Source organism: Notolepis coatsorum, assembly GCF_963971535.1.
Source record: "Notolepis coatsorum genome assembly, chromosome: 10".
Taxonomy (NCBI): Eukaryota; Metazoa; Chordata; class Actinopteri; order Aulopiformes; family Paralepididae; genus Notolepis; species Notolepis coatsorum.
The window spans coordinates 34,874,099-34,899,233 of NC_140174.1; the positions used below are offsets into that span (position 1 = coordinate 34,874,099).

The 25,135-nt window shown below is 45.4% G+C and overlaps 1 protein-coding gene across 2 annotated transcripts in view; it reads right to left on the reverse strand.

Annotated features, from left to right (window-relative positions):
• LOC311235039 (protein HID1-like) overlaps positions 1 to 25,135 on the reverse strand; it is a 62,220-nt gene that overhangs the window by 35,478 nt on the left and 1,607 nt on the right. For both annotated transcript variants that reach the window (XM_084322355.1, XM_084322354.1), the window contains exons 2-6: positions 23,832 to 23,981; positions 22,645 to 22,815; positions 18,418 to 18,543; positions 3,993 to 4,099; positions 2,742 to 2,858 (exon numbers count right to left, since the gene is read on the reverse strand). In XM_084322355.1, the coding sequence (XP_084178481.1) occupies positions 2,742 to 2,858; positions 3,993 to 4,099; positions 18,418 to 18,543; positions 22,645 to 22,815; positions 23,832 to 23,981 (671 nt within the window). The remainder of the gene's footprint in view (positions 1 to 2,741; positions 2,859 to 3,992; positions 4,100 to 18,417; positions 18,544 to 22,644; positions 22,816 to 23,831; positions 23,982 to 25,135) is intronic.

Sequence of the window (25,135 nt, forward strand, 5' to 3'; positions counted from 1 at the left end):
GGGATGAGAGGGGAGAGGAGTGGGAAGGTGAATATATGATAGGAGAGGGGGAAGGAGAGGAGAGGAGTGGGAAGGAGAGGAGTGCAAAGGTGAGGAGAGGAGAGGAGAGTGGGAAGGAGAGGAGAGGGGAGAGGAGTGCAAAGATGAGGAGAGGAGTAAGTAAGTGCAGTTAACCTTGGGTGGGATGGGTGGACAATGCAGATTTGACCAGGTACTGTATGTTGACAATCACAGAAAAGTATATTAAAAGTGACTAATAGTCTTTCAAATAGACGTTGTGGCATTCATGGTGTTTCCCTATAGACAGTTTCAAAGTGACAACAATAACATTTGTTTAAATATTATTGTTGAAACCGTTGTATTGCAATGTTGTAATGTTGCAATGTTCCTGTTGCAATGTCAGCTAATCCAATAGTTGACAGGAAATACACCTGTTCCCTAGCAACAGATTCCCAGTGAAACCATCTAGAGGTCACTCAGACCCCGCCCACCTGGTACTCATGCATGTGATATCTGTATTTTCCTGAAAGACGACCAAATAAGGAGATCAATTTCCATTATTTCATGAGGATTCTTCTGAAGCCACAAATCTCTTGAATGCTATGATGATGATGATGGCTTGGATTTATATAGCACTCTTCATGACACCCAGAGCATTTCACAGAGTCCATTATTCGTTCATACACAGTCATACCGGTGGTGGTAAGCTACAAATGCAGCCAGAGCACGGAAGCGTGGCGAATAATCATCCCCTCCGACCACCACCAACATTCATTCACATGCATACACATTCATAAAAGGCAAGTAGGTTAAGTGTCTTGCCCAAGGACACAACAGCGATGGGATGGACATGGGCTTGAGCGGGATTCGAACCACCAACCCTTCGATCATTGGACGACCCGCTCTACCCCTGAGCCAAAGCCGCCCCACAGCCAAAGCCGCCCCACTACATATCTCGCTATGAGGTAATGTGCATAATATTAATATGTTGACAGGTATGTATGTACGGTATGTACAGTATGTATGTATGTATGTATGTATGTATGTATGTATGTATGTATGTATGAGATCTGGTTGGGGAGTGTCCGCCGCTGGCCATATTATCACTGATATTATCACTGATACCCTCCGGCTCGAAGGACCAATTGTAGCTAAGGGGCTACACAACCCTGACTGTATTTAAATGCTAGATTAAACCACTACCAAAGATATTAATTGGCCAGACATTAAAAGGTACACAAAATGGGGGCGGCTAGGTGGTGTAGTGGGCAAGGCACTCGCCACCAGTGTGGAGACGCTAGGATTCGCGTGTTCGAATCCAGCTCTCCACATTGTTTTCAGTTTAGCTGGTCGTCCGCAGTAATACACATTGGCCGTATTACGGGGAGGGAAAACTGAAGGGTGGGGATCGAACGTTGTGAACAAGCGACTCCTACAAGTCGGTTGGTGCGCCTGCGCAGTAGAATCAGGAAGTGTCGGGGGCAGCGTGAGCCTCCCACGCGTTACTCCTCGACACTGAGAGATCGAGCTGCGCAGGTGAAAAGATGCGACTGCTGTTACCTCAAGTACCGGAGGGGACTTGTGCTATGTATGACTTAGTCCACATTGCAGCCGGCTTGTGGGAGGCAAGAAACAGCGTTCGTGACAGGGGAGGGTTGAATTGGATGATACGAAATTGGGATGGGAGAAAATATAGAAAAATGGGAGAAAAAGTGGATCAAAAAAAAAAAAAGTACACAAAATGGCGGACACTCCATTAACTGAGAGGGGACAGTGATACCAAGTTCAATAATCACTTTAATAGTAACGTCAAACATACATGTTATATATATCGCAGATCTCCTGTTACTAGTAGAATGTCAATGCAACAATGTCAGAGGTAATGATAGTCCTGAACTACTAGTACTCGACCGTTGATGCTCTGAATGGAGTGAGAAGGAGTGAACAGCACGGGGAAAGCAAGATGGCGGATGGAGACGATATTCTCTGGAGCTCCTACTCCAGAGAGCTGCAGACAAACGTGGGATAATCCTGTCGTCGCTGGTGAGGAGGGTCTCGTACGGACCTGGTTCCTGTATTCCAAGCGCCCGATGGCAGGATTAATAGCTAATATTCCAAACGCCTGTTGGCATGGTTGCTAGCTAGTTAGCCCTTGTATGCTAAGGCTAACCCGCATGTAGTCCGTAATAGGTAGTTGAATCCAGAACGCCGCTGGGTTCAGCTAGAAGTCTCTCAACGTTACTTCACTTCGCTCGAACAAGTCACTCTACTTTGCCAATAGTGGCTCGACAATATTATGGTGGTATCTAATTAGCTGTACAGCTCTCCATCAAGATACGTGCTTGCCGTCTGTTTACTGCTGCACCAAAACGTTTCTTCTCTCTCACTCACTCTGCCCGGGCATGTTCTAAAACCCTGCGCATGCGCTCACGCTGTCTACAGGTGCATGCGCGCGCGCCTACGGCGTTAAGAATGGAACATATACAAATAAGCGAATGATAAATACTGTTAGGTAAATAGACGACGTGAAAATATATATCTTATATATATAAGGTATACAAAATAATAAACGTGGACTTTATGTGTTAATCTGGACCTTCAGAACAGTATGTATGTATGTATGTATGTATGTATGTATGTATGTATGTATGTATGTATGTATGTATGTATGTATGTATGTATGTATGTATGTATGTATGTATGTATGTATGCGTGTATGTATGTATGCATGTGTGTGCTACCTGTTGTCTGCTGAGCAGAAGAAGGTGACCCATGGATTGGTGATCTTGCTGTCAGAGGACGGGGGAAGGTACATGGCCTCTGAGAAACAAGTGAGGAGCAACTTCAGTAGCTCGGTCCTGAACAGAGTAACACAACATCAAACGGAAGGGTGGGGAAATTTAGTAGTAGTAGTATTCTAGTATTAGTATTAGTAGTATTCCAACGCATCAAAGATTAGTATTCAAAAAAAGAAAATGAATATGTTGTCTGAATGACTGAGCCGGAGCATGATGCTGCAGCCCAAAAGAGTTGGACGTCTGCAGCAGAAAAGGTGCAGCATATCGACATTGAGACCACATGGATTAAATTATAAATGCAAGATTCAGGTGAATGATTTCTGTGCTTACCGTATTCTCCAGAGTCAGACAAGAATGAATGGAAGCGGATATGGACCAGCTAGCCTAGCCGTTAGCCAAAAAACACCTCTCCTGGAGTTTTAAGCTAGGCGACTGTATCCACTTACATTCATTTGTGCTAAACTGGGCTAGCTTTCAGCCGGCTAGCTATCTACTGAACGCACAGAGAAGAAATCAGTATTTATCTTCTTGCCTGACTCCGGAGAGGACGGTAAGCACATTTCCCATAATGTTCCTTTAATTATGCAAAAACAAATTCCTCTTCAGTCTCAGACAAAACAAAAGCAGTAGATGCATATTAGTTAGTAGGGCTGACCTCGACTAAGGATTTGTATAGTCGACTTTGATTGGCCGAAATTTGCCGATAGTCGACTGACCTTTTGTTTATCATTCCATTTGGGCTGTGGGGGGTGCTTAATGTCTGAAGGAGTCGACTGAAGGCTTCTTGTCCTCTGCGAAAGCATGCAATTGGTCCACTGATGGATACATCTTGATATTTGTCTAGTGTGTTCATTAGATGGGTGAAATCCTCTTTCAGTGCCAGTTTTCTTAGGTAGTTAGCCTCTCTGGTATGTGCGCCATTAGCATTAGCCACGCTTCTAGGCCTCTTTGCTTTTGGAAACAATGATAAAACATTTATAAATTAAAAAATATATATAATTATTATTATAATTTTTTTTTTGACTAAGAGGTTGGTCAACTACGGCTCCTTTCGATCAATTAGTCGACTATTCGACTAATCGGGGTCAGCCCTATTAGTTAGTATTTCACTAGTCGAGTAATGTAATACTCATGTGCCGTCCCTTGTACAAAGATGAACCCTTGACATTCTCAGATGATGCAGTGGTGTTTTACCTGTTGAGGTCATGGACGTAGTTGGGTGGAGGTGACTGAGCGAAGCCCACACCAGCCTCCCAGATGTACTCGCAGCTGTCTATGGACTGCATTTCCTCCGCTGTGTCCTGTGGAAGACATTAAAATTAAAACCACAAAAGAATCATAGACGGATTCCATTTGTACTACTGGGTAGAGTTGGGTACTGAACTCTACTTTTAGGGGTACCGACCGAATTACATCGTTACTACCAAGTACCGATTCACACTAGATCAATTGGTACCAAATTTCGGTATCTTACATCATACATGTTTAGAATACGAGTGTAATATACTAGACAAGAGGGAGCCTTTTCCCACAAATATATATTACAGTCCCATCTCTTGGGTCTTTGGAAAGACCAGACGAGGTCAGAGGAGTTTGATCATATTTACTGAGGATGGCCAGATAATGTTGATATTTAAACATTTAAAAACATAATACATGCGATTTATTATGTGTGGTGTGTTACGACAATAAATAACAATGTTGAAATTGAAAAGTTTGGACAAATTGACAACTTCAATTAAATTCTTTGTTATTACAGAGAGAGTTAACTAGTGAAGAAAGTTACTGTACCATTGGGCACCAATACCGAATTCCAGGAACTGGTATTGGTTCAAATGTGAACGGTACCCAACCCTACTACTGGGTGCTGCTTGGCTGTGACGCATGCAAAATAATGAGAAATTATAAAGATAATGATTGTAAATGGATCTTTGATGGAACCATTGTTCAGTACAGAGTAATGCCTTTCCTTTAGATATCACAGTTATTGGTTTTCAAAACATAGTAAACTAATACAAAGATAGATTAATCAATCAACAAATCAATAACATCATACTCATAGCTGTAAAAAGATAAAAATGCATTTCATAACTGAACAAAGATAATCAAAATCAATAAAGGGATGAATCCTTTCAAATAGAAATGGCACCGCTGCCTTTATAGTGCAATGTAACCAGAGATATAATTTTTTATAAAATTCTGTATGGAGAATTCAAGTAACTTTCTCCGAGGCAGGATCACAACCACAAGTCACATTACCACCCTATGAAGTCTCCCATCACCACCCTATGAAGTCTCACATCACCACCCTATGAAGTCTCACATCACCACCCTATGAAGTCTCCCATCACCACCCTATGAAGTCTCACATCACCACCCTATGAAGTCTCACATCACCACCCTATGAAGTCTCACATCACCACCCTATGAAGTCTCCCATCACCACCCTATGAAGTCTCACATTACCACCCTATGAAGTCTCACATCACCACCCTATGAAGTCTCACATTACCACCCTATGAAGTCTCACATTACCACCCTATGAAGTCTCACATTACCACCCTATGAAGTCTCACATTACCACCCTATGAAGTCTCACATTACCACCCTATGAAGTCTATAGTGGTAAACCTACAGTAGCTTAAAAAGGAACACATTATGGGAAATGCGCTTACGGTCTTCTCCAGAGTCAGACAAGAAGATAAATACCTATTGCCTCTGTGTGTTCAGTAGAAAGCTATCCGGCTGCAAGCTAGCCTACTGTAGCTTAAAACTCTGGGAGAGGTGTTTTTGGCCAACAGCTACTGTAGGCTAGCTGGTCCGTATCCGCTAAGCTAGATTAGCTTGCAGCCAGGTAGCTTTCTACTGAACGCAGAGAGGAAATTGATATCCATCTTCAAATCCAGATGATCCAAATATATGACAGCATGTAGAACAATTGCAGGGAAAAACCATAAATTGTAGTCTAATAATAATCATTTTTACTGGGCCCCTTGGCCTTACCCCTCCCAAAAAACAGATTTGGTGAATTGGAAATGCTGATTTGAGCACCATGGAGAGTGCTTTGAACTTATAGGCCTTTCGTGTTTTTCTTGCTGGACCATGCTGCTTCTAGTAGAGCCTTCTGACTAAGGGCGCGTTCACACCTAAGTGAAATTGTAACTTTTGTTGCCGTTTTTATTGGTTCGGTTATGGTTCACATTACCAACCAAACTTCTTAAACAAAACCATGTGATCACGCAGGTCAGCCTTTTATTGGACATCATTTTGAATCCCATACCTGCCAACATTATGCTGTGAAAAACGTCAAACTTGCATGGATATTTCTTTCATGTTGGTAGTTTTGTCCTCATTCCTTTCGTTGAAGGCTGACTGTGCACAGGCACTGTGGAGATACAGTATAGCCTACATTCACTCCGAGTTGCTGGGTTGTGTAAGAATAAGCATAGTATATAGGGGATAAAGACAGTTTTTCAATCTAATCTGACAACACATATCCTCCATACAAAGCCCGAATTAACTGATGCCAGTTCAGATTCAGAGTTTTATTTGCCACATGGAATCAGAGTTTTATTTGCCACATGGAATCAATACAATCAGAGTTTCTTCATACACAATCATAAATATCATACCATGGACAAAAGGAGCAGGAAGAAGAATAAATCATAAATCAGATCAATATCTGTTTTGGTAAACAGGATATTATATATGTGGGCAAAATATGATGTGATCTCCACCTCGACTTTTTGCACAAATATTATGAAATATTTAGTGATGCACCGATGTGAAAATTGTGGCCGATACCAATAACCGATATTAATATTGCTGATCTGGCCGATACCGATATTTACCAATGTCGATATCTCTGTATAGAAAACACTTTATGATAATCAAATAAAGAGCTATTTTCCAAAACGAATTTTTTTGTACTTTTGTAACTTATTTTCAGAAATGACTGATATTTTGAAACTATTTAAGGTCAAAACAAGCAAAAAAAGATATATCAGTTCATATCTGCACTATCTTGATATCGGACCGATACCGATGTGTAAAAAAAAAAAACTGCCATATCGGTTCGGTTTGCATTCTTCAACCCTAAAAAAAAACAGCTCCAGAATTCACTTGGAGGCGGACCGAGACCACCTCAAACAGGTGGACGGGCTGGGGTTGTTTGGTGCGGACCCGAGTGTGTTTTCTGTGTTCTCACCAGCCCAAACGAACCGCACCATGGGGTAAACTCTCCAGGGTTCAATTCAACCAGACTAAACAAGGCAGGTGTGTGAGCATGTTTATAAAAGCCTTGGCATGAGAGAAATTCACTTCGACTTGAATCTCACACTCCGCGAGCTTCACCATGATAGCAAACCGCATGAGTGAAACTAAAGCTGCTGCGCTCTACATGGTGCTCACAGTGTGCGTGCTGACAACACAGCTCTAGCCAGCAGTGCGTACAGTATGTGTGCGCTGTTGTGTGTAGACTAGGTCATTTGCTGTGCATTAGATGGTGACTAAGGGTGGTTTCTCACTAATCTATGTGGTTAGCGCGCGGCATGGCCAAAATGTTTTTAGTGCGGGAGTATCCAAAATCTCGCCTGTATCTAACCCATCGTGTAGGTTACATTACTTCCCGAGGTACAGCGAAAATGTCCTGTGTAACTGTTTTTGGTTAATTCAGAACGTTAGGTTATGACTATAACCAAGTTCTGTTAGCTAGGGGCGATGCTTGGCATCGCCTTCTGCACTATCTCGCGTACGTGCACGCGTACTGAATAAACCACAAATGTACCTCTAATACCAGTATTAGTCTGACCACACCCCTCATCAGCTTACCTTCATAAGCAGGTGTGTGGTCACCTGCTCTCCTCCTTCCCAAGCTTTCACCACAAGGTGAGGACAAGGGCTGCAGCGGCGTCCGATGCCAAGCATCGCCCCTAGCTAACAGAACTTGGTTATAGTCATAACCTAACGTTCTGTATCGCTAGTGGCTTAGCTTGGCATCGCCTTCTGCACAAGGGAGGCCAAGCGGAGCCACTTGGCTGACAAATACACCCCGCTGACAGCCCCCCAAAACCATCAGAACAGGGAGGGCCGAGCCCCCCCGACCCCCCCTAATGGAGGGTAGCCCCCCTATTAGGGACGTCACGGGAGGGCGACGGACCCGACCGTGCGAAGAGGCACTCAAGCAACTCAACGCACAGGGTGAGCAGACCGTGGCTTGACCCACGACTACACACACGCACAACCCGCATGCCACCCGGGAACGAACGGAGGAACAACCTCGTTACTGCCCCCAGAATCACGGGGTCAAGGGCAAACCCAACCCCGTGGCAAGGCCGTAGCAGCGGAGCACGAAGGAAGACCCAGACCCACCAAAAGGACTGGACTCCCTGGAATGGGGGCCCGGAGAAGTCCATGATGCCAGCATCAAGACCCCACCAGGTGGGCACGTAGTGCCCCGCCCCCCACATCGCCAGCGTATTCGGACAAAGGCCCCTCAGTTACTGCACCTGGTATTCCCAGGCGGAACCAACCAGGCCAGTAAGCCGAGCGGGCCCCGTCCCCCCAATAGTACACCGCCTGGCACACTGACCCTGCAGAATAGGCAGTCAGCATGGCCGTAAGCACACAAAAAAGGTTAACCAACGGAAGCAGGCAGCGCACCGGGGAAAAACCAGGCAACAGGCTGTTAACCCTAGCCTGGAGACTGCGGACGAGACAGGCGCCAGAGGGGACAGCTGAACACAGCCGCCCCGGCGGAAGGAGCGTAAGCTGGCGGTGTTGCATGACCAAGCCTCCATTTAACAACCCCCACCCAGAGGGGTCGAGGCAGAGAAGGCTGACACGATTGGCAGACGTCATGAACGTGCAGGGGCACCCTCAACCGGTGAACCCGGGAGTTGACACTGCTCCAACACACCAGGGAATCAACCACCTCGGTGTTACCCAATGCGGTGGTTGTTCCTATAACCCCTCAAGAAAAAAACTCCAAAACACACCTGCGGGTATACACCGGCTATACCGCAGTACAAGTGTTTCAGTTTCCAAAAAGGGTTAACCCAGGCCTACGGGTCGCAAACATCACTTCGGACCGGGCCTGGCGGTACGGGAAGCACAGGGTCACCAGAGGAGGTCAAAAAACCACCCCCACAGGCCCCTCTTCGCCATGCGTGAGAGAGGAGCGAAAAACAATGGAGAACCAGCCCCTAAGCACACCGTACCTGGTATTCCCCGGCGGTCTCCCAACCAAGTACTAACCAGGACCAACCTGTGTAGCGGCCGAGATCCGACGAGATCGAGCGCGTACAGAATGGCATGGCTGTAAGCCATGACGACAGTGCTGAGTAAAAACATACCCAACCAGGGTCTCCATAGCGCTTAACCCTGTGACACCCAGACCGACCTGGCATTTTTCCCCCTGAAAAAAGCCCAAGTCCCTCAGGGTACCAGAACAGCAGATCTGCATCCCCGGCGGACAACGGGTTCAACTGATCTGGACCAGCGTGACCAGAACCAGTCCCGTGCCCTAACCACGCCGACATGCCCCAGGAAAAGGGCAGATATGCGTGTTGATCTTAACATGAAAAGAAGGCGCCACCCAGATGTCGGGACGAACCGCGCCTGGTGGCCCACCCCAAGGGCGTGAGACCCCACTACATATGTTCAGATCCATCCCGTCATCATCCCCCAGACATGAACGAGGATCCGTCGACAACCCACCCAGGTCATGGGATGTGGTCGCCGGAAGAGGAAAAACCCCCATCTCAGTTGCTTTATAAAAACGCTGTTTCAACCACAAGCAACTAAGGCGTGCCAGTCAATCGCCTGTTTACAGCGAGCTAGCACTATACGTGCGTCGGGACACACCCCCATCAATGAACAGGCTATTTAGACCTACCATTGAATCCCCAAGGCGCCCAGGGGAACGACAAGAGGGGTGTGACACTCCCTAACTCCAACACTTCTGGAATAGAAAGAAGGAAGCATCAACAGTATGTATCCCAGTCTACACAGCCGGGGTAAAAAATGTTCACATTTTTACATCCCACCACCCTCCCATAGGAAAGAGACGGGGATCCCCAGAGAGACTTCCCACGCGAGCTGTACAGATTGAAAAGAATATATTGCACCTCGAGCCATGTAAAAAACTGGTTTTAGGGCCTCCGGGGAAGAGGCACTGAACCCATACACACTCAATAAACGAATTGAATCGAATATACATACAATAGAAAAGGACCCTTCTAGAGGGTCCACTCACTTTGACAATCTGAGGAGGAAGGCTCTGTACTCTGATGGAGGCTTCCTCACATGGATCACATGGAAGAAGGAGTCCGAACTCACAGAAGGCCTGAGTAGGCGCTTGGTGAGGAGGAGCCCTGACCACCCCCCCTGAAAACAGATCCATCACATGGACCTGAACAGCACACGGAAGTCCTACCAACAGAGACGCGCACGGTGACGTACTCTATGGCGGGGGAATTCCTGCGGTGCACACGCCCAATATACCAGGCCGTGGGACCAGGAACTCCCTCCCCCCCCCCCCCCCCCCCCCCCCGTAACGTGCCGAACCGCCACGTGACGGGAACCTTGAAGGACAGGGGGTGTACCCCTGACCGACAGAACAACGGGGAGAGGAAAGGTTACCAGTTCACCCCTTTACGACCCCACACCCATGATACGACGTAACGACAAAAAGAGAATATGACACAGTCATAGTCAACTCTATGAAGCGTTTCACAGCTCCACACAGCGCACGAGCTAACCTGCTATCTGATTTTTACTAAGGAAAAACACAGAATAGAGAGGGCTCTAAGAACCCCGGTCCAACATACACATGTGCTTCTGTGGTCAGTACAACCCAGTTGTAGGTCACATGACACACACAACCCATCATCATCACAATGAGAGAATACATCATTCTTGATTAGTATCGACCACAGGCCTTGCTAAGCCCACATGACAGCAACCAAACCAATTTCCCTTTAGGAAATAAGTTTCTCCAGCAGATTAGCACAACCTCAGCAATCAAGCTGAGAGTTACATCGTATCCCTACCACACAAAAGACACAATTAATGCACAACATGTCTGATAGGAGGTGATAAAGTCCCCAGGGAACCGGGGGGGAAAAAACACAATCCTCCTATTTTACCCACAATACGGCCAGTTAAAACAGGAAAACCTGTTAATGTGTGAACTCACTGTCCATTGTCATTACAGTCTGAGAAAGAACATTCTTTTACTCACTCGTCACCAAGCATAGCTTCATAGGTTAGTTGCCTTAGTAGTGAGTACACGGTACACATAAACACCATGATGTTTCTCACACAACAACCAGATCAATACATCACGACCTGCACGGAGAAGCTACTGCCAGTGACAAAAACAGCTCACACACAACCCGCAACGTATCTCAAATGCATTGCAACAACACACGTTTTGGGAAAAAAAACACCGTCATTCACAATACATTTAGCAAGGTAAAACCAGAAGACGTGTTATGGGGTCTGGCCAACCCCGTACCTGCCCGGAACGCAGATCAGCGAAGTGCAGTCACAAGCGTCCCGTGTTGTTCGATCCGGGCAGCGTCGCCGCTCCACCAGTCGCTACAGTCCTCTTTGTTGACGCAATCCCCGTCTAGGCTCGGGCAGGGTTGACGAACATCCCCTGTCAAGGATGACGTCGTGGTCAAAAGTGTAAAACATGTTAAAAATCAAAGCACGTTCAACAGAATAGCATCAAGCTAACGGCTGCTCCAGCCGTTCGGGTGCTATCGCTTCCGCTCGCGAGACGCCGATCTACGACGCACGCGATCAGGAGCGAGCTCCCGGCGGCGCGCGAGAAGCCAAGCCACCCCGCGCCAGGCCACCGACCGGCTAACCGTAAGCTATGAACATGTAAACAATGACATAACACTCACCCAGACAGGCCGCCGTTCTGAACCCTCCTCACTTTTTAAGAGAAAAGGAAAAACAAGACGTCAACACCGCTTCACAACGGTGACAATAACACGTCCGGCGGAATCAGCACAGTACCAACTGGCCTGTATAGCTGACTTTGAACATGAATCTGCCGCTATCGCACATTACATGCACATATCCCCTCGTGAAGGAATACTCTCATTTGGATATGAAAGATGGGGTCTTAACACGGTGACAGAGAGAATCCACTCGTCCAGAACACACAGGGATCACCAGTGTCAATGGTCGCGGCCCACTAGTTAAAACTATAATGGTCGCCAGACCAAGGCCTTCTGTCGCCTAGACGGCTAAACAAAGGACCCTAGCCTGGGGCCGGTTTCCATAAACTTCGTCTAGTAGCCCCCATAGCACTAACAGACAAGTGGAGCCCGCCAGCAAACACTACTCACCCAACCTGGAACGCACCGCTCCTCACAACAGCGGCATGTCCGACAGTTCAGCTGTGGCCTGACAGGTTTCACCCCAACAAACACAGCAAGGAACTGCAGTTGAGAAGCATGCAGCGGCGTGCTCCCAATACGAAAACCGGTGGAGGGTTTGTAGAATGATCATCATCTTCTAGACACTCCAGTACGAAGACAATATCGCCGTATTTTCTCGAAAATAGTGAGAGAGAAAATAAAGATATGATGTCAACGTATCCTTGTTTCCCAAGCTGTTCCTAATCCAATTTCTTCCATCATGGTGTCAAGTGTGGGGATCTACCGAGGCACCTCTTCCTTGTGGTGAAAGCGAGAAGGAGGAGAGCAGGTGACCACACACCTGCTTATGAAGGTAAGCTGATGAGGGGTGTGGTCAGACTAATACTGGTATTAGAGGTACATTTGTGGTTTATTCAGTACGCGTGCACGTACGCGAGATAGTGCAGAAGGCGATGCCAAGCTAAGCCACTAGCGATACAGAACTATAGACTATAGAGTGTTGCTCTCCTCAATTGTGCTTGGGTACGAAAACGAGATTGTAGTGTGTACGCAGACCAGAGGGGGGGGTTCGCTCTCGAGGACGGAACGGAGCAACCGTTCCTAATGAGACAACGCCCTAATAAGGTGACTGTTGCGGGACGCGGGACAAAGAGCTAAACCATGGGACTGTCCCGCACAAATCGGGACGTTTGGTCATTGTATTATGCTATATGCTAGCAAGCTGGGACACTGTTGGGACTAACTAACTGGTATTAACCTAGCTTAATTATTCGAATTTTTCGGACTATGTATTGATTATTGTTTCAAATTGATTGTGTGCATCTCGTTACTTGTAATGCTTTGTACACAATTATAAGCGTCATTCAGGCACGTGCACACAGAGCCCAAGGGGTGCTCGAGCACCTGCCCTTTTGTGCCTCATAAAGATTTTTTATTTTTATAGCCACTAGTGTAGCTGCTAGCATAGCCACTAGTGTAGTTGCCAGTGTAGCTGTTAGTGTAGCTGCTAGCGTAGCTGCTACACATTATTCCATTATGTATTCAATATTTATATTACATTGTGCATTTTTATTTCATATTTTTAAGACATTACACACACTTATTACATTATGAGTTGGCACAGGGTGAAGGGTCAGAAATGATTTTCTTTGCCCTTCTGTTTGTGTGTTTGAGAGTGACAGGTGGGAGGGTAGGTACAGGGCCGGATTAACGACCGGGCCATTTGGGCCGCGGCCCATGGGCCTCTAGTGACGAGGGGCCTCCAAAAGATTTTTTTTTTTTTTTTTTTTTGGGAGATCGATGTCATACTGTGACACTGAAATGAAAAAATATTTCATCAACTAAAATATTTAGTCAACAAAAATATTTCATCAACTAAAATATACAGTACGTCACACCCCGTGCCTCTCCCTGCCGTCTGCAAGTGGCTAATCTTGAGTTTCCGACCCCCCAGTAAGCCAACCATGGATAAATCCAAAAAAAGGAAAGTCTGAGGAAAATAGAGGGTTTAATTCAGCATGGACAGATTAATATAACACCAGCTCAGCTGTATGAGGAAATTACCTCCAGAACATTTGAACCTGTTTGGGGAGTGATGTGCTTTCCCCCTATGACAAAAACAACCAGGTATGAGGAAGCAGCCCAATCCCACTGGGTAATGAACCCAGGGCACTCGCATGGAAATAAATAAAATAACTGGTAATCAATCTAGACTGTTCAGGATTCTTGGAACCTTGATGCTATCTAGCAACGTTTTGCTATCCACCAGTTTTGAGTGGAACCATTGTAATCAAGGAGTGGACGCATCATCAACTCCTGTAATCAGCTCTCTGGCAACACTTTACAACATGCCAACGCCCGAGTCAGCCTCGTATTATAGGTTAAATATCAATGCATTCTAATATTTTCCGTTAGGCGCTCCGGGTGGTCCATGCAGTGGCGCGGAGTAGTGCAGGGTGCACCGAGTTCCAGATCCGACGACAGCGGTGGAGGTGGGCCTGGACTGATGGTACCAACGCTTCAGCCTCCTGGAAGGGAAGTAGAGGTGGCTGGTACCCCAGGGAGCAGGTAGCCGGACGTGAGACTGACCGTGGCCCAAATCCCCACACAAAAGGCTTGCCAAACATTGGATGTGAACTGGGGGCCACTGTCAGACACCACATCCTGGGGAAGGCCATACAGGCGGAAGACGTGGGTGGTTAATAGTTCCGCTGTCTCTATGGCAGTCGGGAGCTTGGCCAGGGCTATCAGTCTAACTGACTTCGAGAAACGGTCCACAAGGGTCAGGATGACAGTGTTTCCAAGGGAAGGGCAGTAACGAAGTCTACGGAGACGTTGGACCACGGACAAAGAGTGTTTCTATAGAAAAAGCCAATCCTTTTCCGTAATTTACTGGCGAGAACGCCCACATGATGTTTAAATGTAAATCCTTCATCAATCCAAATACCAAGGTATTTGTATTCTGAAAATCTCTCGATATCAAGACCGTTCAGAGTAGATATATGCAAGTAATTACAAAAGAAAATGTTGGCTTTGGAAAACAACATGAATTTAGTTTTACTGGATTTAATTAAGCACCGGTTTTAGACTAATAAGTGCATCGTGCAAGGCGTCAAAGGAGAGTGGTAAATATTTAGTGGCCAGTTGCACAGAATCAGCAATACAATAGAGAACTGTGTCATCCGCATAAAGGTGGCTTTGACAGAACAGAAGAGACAGAACACACATTAGAGACAGAACTCACAGTAGAGACAGAACTCACAGTAGAGACAGAACTCACAGTAGAGACAGAACACACATTAGAGACAGAACTCACATTAGAGACAGAACAGTAGAGACAATACACACATTAGAGACAGAACACATTAGAGACAGAACTCACAGTAGAGACAGAACACACATTAGAGACAGAACACACATTAGAGACAGAACTCACAGTAGAGACAGAACACACAGTAGAGACAGAACTCACATTAGAGACAGAACTCACAGTAGAGACAGAACTCACAGTAGAGACAGAACTCACAGTAGAGACAGAACACACATTAGAGACATAACACACATTAGAGACAGAACACACATTAGAGACAGAACTCACAGTAGAGACAGAACACACATTAGACACAGAACTCACATTAGAGACAGAACTCACAGTAGAGACAGAACTCACATTAGAGACAGAACACACATTAGAGACAGAACTCACAGTAGAGACAGAACACACATTAGAGACAGAACTCACATTAGAAACAGAACTCACATTAGAGACAGAACACACATTAGAGACAGAACTCACATTAGAGACAGAACACACATTAGAGACAGAACTCACATTAGAGACAGAACTCACAGTAGAGACAGAACACACATTAGAGACAGAACTCACATTAGAAACAGAACTCACATTAGAGACAGAACACACATTAGAGACAGAACTCACATTAGAGACAGAACACACATTAGAGACAGAACTCACATTAGAGACAGAACACACATTAGAGACAGAACTCACAGTAGAGACAGAACACACATTAGAGACAGAACTTACATTAGAGACAGAACAGAAAAGACAGAACACACATTAGAGACAGAACACACATTAGAGACAGAACTCACATTAGAGACAGAACTCACATTAGAGACACTTTTTTTCTTCTTTTTTTTACCGTTGCGCATATAACTGAAAAATTTCAGGATAGAATCAAAATATTAGGTAAAGAGAGAGATGCCCCGTATTCCATTGCAGTTTGCACGGCCTCCTCAGCGTGCCTCTCCGCGGACCTATATATTTTATGCATAGCGTGGGTGGTGATGATGATGATAGAAACCGCTGTGGCGCATACAGTTGAATGCTGGTATTACACTCATTGAGGGACACGAAGAAGTCAAGTCCGATGGGACTTGGGAATCTCAAATACAAATCGGGATTGGAATAAAAAAATGCATTTATATTAAACAATACAGAATATACAGCACTTCTTGGGGTCTTTAGGGTAAGCACTTAATCCCTCCCCCCTGAACATTTATGGAGATGTATGGGCCTTTTAAGTCAGTGATAAAAGTGTCTTTCAAGGATAAGTGAGCTGCTGCACTGATTATTATAGTTCAATATTCAATCACCAAAACCCCCCAAAAAGCATAAAAAGGGGGTCCCCCCGCCAAAAAAGGCCCCCCAAAAATCGGCTTGCGCGATGCACACACTCGCTTTGTACGCACACAGGCCTAGTGCCCTTTTCAGCCTTTGAGCACCTGCCCCTCTAAAGTCCTGTGCATGTCCCTGGCGCCATTGGTCTCCCTCAATGACTCCCGAGTTTCAATAAAGTATAAAAAAGAAAAAGAAAAAGAAAATCTTTTAGAAAGAAATCCCACAGTCTTATCCATTCCGCCACCTGAAAACGATCAGGTGGAGAAGTGGGGGGTATTTAACTTAGGAGTGAGTTCACACCAAGGGGCTGCTATCGCAAGGTTTCAACCTCCCCACACAAACGTACTGTAATTACACACTGCCACGGTTTTAAGCATAATATAACCAGATACACAGCCACGGCAAAAGGCCTAAAACACACAGCATGACTGTGTTCAGTATTCACACCTCCTTCTACCCTGTGAATCAACAAGTGGACTAAGCTGAGCGCTCTGCTCCCCGTATCCACTTACGCTGCAGTCACACCTCAGCACAGATAACTACTGGGCTGCCATTTGAATACATCTAACTAGGCTTCGTATCGTCATTTTTCATAGATTACCGGACAGTAAATGGCACTATGCCACATACACCACTGCTCCTACTATGCCTCCACACACACCACTGCTCCTACTATGCCACATTGCCATACAGACCACTGCTCCTACTATGCCACACACACCACTGCTCCTACTATGCCACACATACACCACTGCTCCTACTATGCCACACACACACCACTGCTCCTACTATGCCACACATACACCACTGCTCCTACTATGCCACACACACACCACTGCTCCTACTATGCCACACATACACCACTGCTCCTACTATGCCACACACACACCACTGCTCCTACTATGCCTCCACACACACCACTGCTCCTACTATGCCATACACACCACTGCTCCTACTATGCCACACACACCACTGTTCCTACTATGCCATGCACACAAAGGCTCCTTCACGTTAATTCACCCCTAACCAACCGAAAGCTCAAATGTAAAGAATTCGTCAGGCACAGCATGAGTCCACCAACTGGTTGCTTGTGTGTGTGTGTGTGTGTTTGTGTGTGCACTTGCTTGCATGTCTGTTTGTGCACGTCCTGCACGCATACTTGCATGTATGTGTGTGTCTTTGTGTGTGCGTGTGCACTCGCTTGCATGTGCGTGCGTGCGTGTGTGTGTGCATTCTCGTGCGTGTTAGCAAAGTCCTTGAAGCACCGGGGACAAACGAGAGCCCCTGGCCGTTTTCCACCATTCAGATCACGACACGGTTTCACACATGCTCCATTGAGTGTGACATTTCCTTGGGGTGGTGCTGCTACGCGAGCGGTGAGTGAGTGAGTGAGTGGTCTAGTCTGGAGGTAGGATTAAGAGGCGCGCAACCATTTTCCATCACCCCCCCCCCCCCCCCCCCCCCCCGCCTGTCCGCCAACACCGTGGTGTGTTTGCTCAGTGTGGATAAAGAGCGTCCGCCCCGTTTCTCCTCAGCCCAGTTGACAAACATGGCTGAGGGCCACTCCTCTCTCTCTGTGTCACACCGAGGAGACCGGAGTCACTCATTAACCACGAGCGACTGCTCAAGAGGTTTGTGTGGAGGAGAGAGATAATGAGAGGTAGCGGGTACACGCCGCGGGGCTGAATAACAAGGATGTGACACAGCGCTCCAACGCTTTACATCAGTGGTATTGACATTCATGCAGCCTGGGGGCTAAAACTAAAGTACACACACAATGGTTTTCCCGTGTGGCTGTTTTTTTTTGTCCATCACACGGGACAAGACCTCACAATAAAAACACAGACGCCATAATTAGACCACTCACTGCTATATGTAATGAAAATGTCACCTATACACATCCTTGTGAAATTAGATTAGCCCTGAAGCAGTACGCCGGCGATGCCCTCTTAATTGGATAGTGAATATTGGCTGCTGTTTTGGGCGCCAGCTGCGTGGTGAGCTAATGAGGTTAGTCTGCCATTTTGAATGTCTGCCATGCTGCATAAATGAGGCGTGGAACAGCAGAGGGACTCACTGGGCCGGCCTTCTTGTGGCTCTGGATGGTGAAGTCGGGACAGAAGAGGAGGTCAGCGACGGCCAGGAGGAGAGACTCGGCCAGGGGCCGGGCTCCATCATCTTCATCATCATCTTCGTTCAAACGCTATAGGGACGACAAAGAGGTGAGTTAAAAGAATTGTCTTGTGTTTATTTCATTTCAATTTTATAAATAAAAAAAAATTTACATTCATAAATATCTCATCTCAATCATGGACTATTTGCCCTCCGCTCTGCAGACTCAGGAACAGCTTCTTTCCCTCAGCCGTCATCTCCCTGAACTCTGTACCACGGTGACAGACCCCCCCCCCCCCCATATACACATATATTTATATTTACAGCATATATATATATATGTCTGAATATACCTGCATATAATCATTCTACATACCACCTGCATATAACCCATATTCTTACTGTATACATTTCTGTCCACATCCGTCTGTACATGAATATAATCGTTTTTACATATCTGTAGATACTATATCTATATCTGTACATATCCCTTACCTACTCTTACTAGTTATGCTGCTGGCCAGTATGACTTACTACCATAATGTCTTTACACTTGTATCACTGTCAATTAATATTACAATGCTGTACATACATCTGTTAGCACTATTATTCAGTAGTACTCATTTATATATTGTATACCCAGTTTAATCACCTGTACATTGTATATTACTATTGCACTTTACTGTTACCTTTGCGCTCTGGTTGGATGCCAAACTTATTTCCATTGTATTGTACTTGTGCTGTATAATGTCAATACATTTTAATCTAATCTAAGCTATATGCTATATTATTTAAATAATATTTGACTAATAATAATATCACATTTTCATTTTAAATGTATGATTTTGACTACATACTGAGGGTTACACAATACAATGGTTAAAAAAATTAAACTAATACAATTTTAAAAACGTTATGCATCTAAAGATAGTGTGTGCTATGCATTTAAAAAATATATATTAATTAAGTTCTGGAGTGTGTACAGAGCTAATTGAGACCACTTGCACTCACCTTCGCTGCTCAAGCCACACATGGTCTGGTGAGACACAACACTATGCCACGTGGAAGCGCTCGTGGTCTCAATTTTCATAGAAAATTAAATGTAAGGGGCGGTCAGGTGGCGTAGCGGAGATTGCGTTCGTCACCAACGCCGGAGACGCTGGATTCGCCTGTTCGAATCCAGCTCCCGGCGTGTCACCAGCTTGGCTGGCCGTTCACACTAATACAATTGGCAGTATTAGAGGGTGGGAAAGCTGGCGGGGTGGGTCCGGGTCGTTGTAAACAGCGACTCCTACAGTTCGGTCGGGGTGCCTGCTCAGCGCGGATAGGATCTAAGGGGGGTAGTGTGATCCTTCCACACATTACACCCTCTCAGTGAGAGTCCGCGCTGCCAGGTGAAAAGAAGCGGTTGATTGGCTAGACGTGTGTCGGAGGAAGCACGTGATAGCCTCCACTCTCCCAGACTGACTGTGGGGGGTAAGTGCGCAGCGACCAGGAAGGGGATTGGGAATTGGCATAACGACTAACATTGGGATGGGAGAAAATCTGAGGAAAAAGGAGGGGGGAAAAAGATCCAAAAAAAGAAAAAAAATATTAAATGTAAAATAAAAGATTTTAAAGACACATTGTTGCTTTAAATCAATGAGTTTGATACTTGATATGAACATCATGTTTCCTGAGACACAGGTGGCACCATGAAAGAAAACCTACAGTTTAGAATTCAGCTCAATCACTTAATCATCAAACCTAAGTAACACACAACATTTTCCAGAAAGCCACAACGTGACATGTCAATGTTGAGTGCACGATTGCACACACACACACACACACACACACACACACACACACACACACACCCACACCACACACACACACCATCAAATTCAAACCACTGCACAGACACACTAGGGGTGGGAATCACCAGTTTCATCATGATACGATACGATACGATATCGATTCTTTGGACAACGATACGATATTTGCCGATATCACAAAGTCTCTCACGATACAATACGATTAGATTAGATTCAGGTGCCTGCAATCGATATGAGATGATATCATATGCCCATTTAACACAATCGGTAACATTTAGATCAACTAAAAAAAGGTAACAAAAATATCATTTGACATTTGTATTTTTGAGCTCTTCCAGACATTTAAAGGAAAATCAATCTATTGTTTTTAATACAAATAGACCTCCTGTTCACTGTAAAGTGCCACGTTTTGATATATTGAGCTTTAAACTTTAAGCTCCATTTTTTGGAACTCAAAACTCAACCTAAAACCCCTCCCTACCTTCCTCTCCCAAACCGTTCCTACAACAATTTGTTGATGTTGCATGATCATGTATAGGCCTACATTTATTATGTATTATATTGTTTATGTTTAAATAACATTTAAACATCAAACTCCTCTGACCTCATCTGGTCTTTCCAAAGACGCACGCACACACACAGAAAGGGAGAATGCTATGCTGTAACGTCTACACACACGGAGCTACTGCTGTTGTTCTTGGGCGGATATGAGACTCGCCACAGGATTTTCAAAATAAGAGTATCGATATGAATCGATCTTATTACATTGCATCGATCCGATTCGATCGTTGATAATTACATCGATGTATCGATCTGGATCGATGTATCGTCCCACCCCTAAGACACACACACCATCAAATTCAAACCACTGCACACACACACCATCAAATTCAAACCACTGCACACACACACACACCAAATTCAAACCACTGCACACACACACACAGAAACACACACCATCAAATTTAACCCACTGCACACAGGCAACAACCCCTTTACCGATTCCTATTGCAGTTCCGCATTTCACCTCAGTCTCGCACTCTAATTAAAGGTTATTCAATACCTCGCCATTTCAACCGCTGGGTAGGGTGGACGGGGCAGATACAATATGGGCAGTGTTCAGGCCGCGGTCCCCTGTAGACTAGGTAACGGGAGAACCGTCCAACCCAGCAGCGGTAACAGGGACGGCGGCCACACCACTCAGAGAGCGCGCCGGCCGAGACGGTGACCTCAGCGTGGGTCTCATCTTACACCGCTAGCCCCCCAGCTCTGGATGTCTGAGAACACTCAGGAGTTCCAAAACAACACAATCACTTCCTAACAATTGTAGCAATAGGGGTGAGATCATGAGAGAGGGGGTCTCAAAGGACTCCCGATGCTCAGATCTCTAAAAAGCTGACAAAGGTGGCGACAGATCAAACTAAGTAGGCTGTCTGAAGATGAATGGAATGCCTGTATCCCGTAGAGCATGTGGGGCTGTCTCGCGGTGGCGGACATTTCTCATACCAGTACTACCAAGACAAAAGCTTCACAGAAAAATGAGGAAATGTTTTTCTTTTCTTGAACATCTATCCATTCACTTATGCAAATACAAGTGAACATAAATGTGAGAGTGCTTCTATCTGGCAAGGGAGTAATATGTGAGAGGAATACATCAGATGATAAGCCTCTCTCTTTCCCTGGAGCACCTCTAAATGTCACCCTGATGTAATAAAAAACTGTGTTTCCTCCACGTCAAACTGAAAGTAGTTGTGCCAGGTGGAGACGACCAAATAAAAGGTAAAGAGCTACAGGTGAGAAAGGAACCCTACAATGTAGACAAGTCAGCCAATATAATCAATAAGGTATGCATAGAAATGCAGTTGGAACAAAGGAGGAAAGGGAGTACTTCCTTCCTTGGCGAATTCTCCTCCCGTTACAGTTCCGTCCCGGGCCTCAAGGGGTAATGGAATGAGTAATTCTATCACACTAGGGAATAAAAAATGTATCCGGACTTAAAGAAGAATGGGATCAGAACGACTGTGACTAAACTGACAAATTAACGCAATTTGTCACAGAATATCAACTTCAAAAGGGACGTCTTCATCCTCATCACGTTCCCTTGGCAGAAGTGGGTTACCCCCCCAGTCTTTTCTGTGGCAGAGAAATCTTTGGGGAGAGACAGAGCGATAGCAGAGGAACAGAGCGAACTGAAAGAGCGCAGAAGGCTATGTAAGACTTCTACACACCCCTCTGACAGGTCTCGCCCACCATGATCCAATATACAGTACTATGATAGCACTAAGCATTTTCTGGAGCATAAACCAGAATAGCCACACACATTGCCGTCGGCTGTCACTGATCCATTGAGTTTCTGTCATGAGCCCAAACAGCTTTACCCCGGCTCTCCCGGCTCCCGGCACGGTGGACCAGAAAAAGCCTCTCCAGTCGGCGTCCTCGAAGATGTACGGTAGGATACGGGTGAGCAGGCGGGTGCAGTTCAGGACGATCTGTCTCTGCCTCTCAGAGGGACAGCCGGCATCGGCCCCTTGGACAAGCTTCTCCACCGCCTGGAATAAGACACATGTGTGAGAGACAGTGGGGTCTAGGGACCGCCATTAGTGACACAGTGCCCTCTGTCAGGGGGAGCAGGGAGGGGGGTTGATCCTAGGTTTGGCTTCTCTTGAATCGATAAAATACTATTCTGTGTTCAAACTCAATTAAAAAGGTAATGGAACTAAGTAGTCTGACTAAATCTTTTTTTTAAATTGGCCCATAATCTTTTCTTTTTTTTAACATGGCTGCCTCTAACTTAGCAACCATCGTCTCTGTACATGGCAATGGGAGAGATAATGGTTGGTACAGTATGTGCAAAACAATGGTTGCTATGTGTTGATATATGAGAAATATATCAACAGAAACATAACAATTTGGCGTCTTATTACTGGATCTTGTAAACAAGTCACAGTAGAACATTAATATTGTGCTTTTCCAGTGTTTTACCTACTCTACCACTGCACAGAAATTAGGCACTTTCTTTTGACCAATGGTTATAGGCAGCCATACTGGAAGAAAGAGAACTACACAAATATTCTGTGCAAGGCCTCTAATAGTCAGTTTGAGAACCACCGAATGTCTTCATGGTATTCTTCCAATTTGCTCCATCATCTCAAATCTCATTGTTGTTATTGAGGACCACCCAAACCAGGTGTACTGCTTTCATTTCTCCCTCTTGAACGATATTTCTTTTTCCCCTGTCAATTAAATTACTGTATCTGCCAAAGCCCATCTGCTTCACTCACATGACCTTTGACCCCTGGATACTCAAGAAAGACCCACTGTGTGGGAACAACAAACAGCTGGTTACATTCCTTATACTGACTGTATCCAAGGTAGACAATAGGTACAAGGCTACAGACCGAATATTAGTGGGGGAGAAAGGGTACACATACATAAACACACACAGACAGACACACACACACACACACACATACACACTTCCCAACCTCCCCATATGTGGTAACACCAAAAGCATACTGTTAGAAGAACTGCAGTCCATCCATTCATCCATCCAGATAGATGTTACCTTATAGCAGAGGGTTGCCAGGTTTGAAGGCGATTCCTCTCTGACAGCTCGGATCTCAGCTGCAGGCACCAGAGTGAACACGTCCTGCACGGTGGTGGCCGTGTCGGCCCAGAACTGGTCCCAGAAGGCATCGTCGGAGGCTTCCACAGGCTGGGGGAGACGAGGCAACAGACAGGGCTCTGTCACGTTTCCCATGTGTGTGTGTGTGTGTGTGTGTGTGTGTGTATTTGACAGCTTGCCACAAAGAATGAGAGGAAAGGAGTTCCAACTTCCATCATTCTCCTCTCCACAACAACCTCGTCACAGCCGCTGCTTTGACGTCAGCTACTCTCTCCCCAGTAGAGATGAGCACAGCAGTTGTGATGCCGTTTTATTATCATGTATTATTCATTGGCTGCCCAGGTTCTAAATATAGGATAGGGTAAATCGAGGAAGACAGAAGGTCGCCTAATAGTTGTTTTGAAGATTGGGTGCTCAAAGTATTTACTGATCTGTCAAGACCTTCTCCAGTCCACCTTAAATATGGTCACTCTGTAAATCAATGCAATAATTACAATTCAGATGTGATATATCTTAAAAGTGGTATCTTATATTTCAATAGGTTTATAAAATAAAATTAAAAATTAAAAATGACCCATCACCCGCAGTGGCGAATCCTTATGGAAGCCAACGGAAGCCATGCCTCCCTATAAATTCATATCAAATATGAAATAAGAAATATGAAAAAAACAAAAAAATATATATATATAATTTTTTTTTAATATAGTTTACATTCTTTTTCATCTGTGCATCTGTGTTATATATATATTTTTTTTTTTTAATGTCTCCCTCTTCTCCTTCTCACTCCCTCTAACACACTGTCAGACTGTGCTCACTGCAGCTAGTATAGGAGAGAGGCAGTGGGTAGGTCTCTTTCTCCAGGCTTCCAGCATTATAGAGTCCAAATCCGATCCTAGCCAATCAGATTCGAGCTGACTGCCACACCCTAAAAGTTTAAAACGGAGCTGGGAGGAAAACACTCAGCATATTTTCCCACCTGGAGGCGGGGCACTCAGAAGTTCACGTTTCCACCTGACTACCTAACGTGACATCCCATTAGTAGTATACTGGCGTCACTCAGTCTAGTAGTCTACTACAAACATGTCTGAACATCATCCCCTCGCGGAATTGATTGAAAATGTTATTAACAGAGCGGGCACGTTCGAATCCTCTATTAGTGTATCTAACATTTAGCACTTTAATAGCAACTTATTTTCGTCGGCGGGACATTTACTGAGGACCAGCAGAGCACACCACTGTGGATA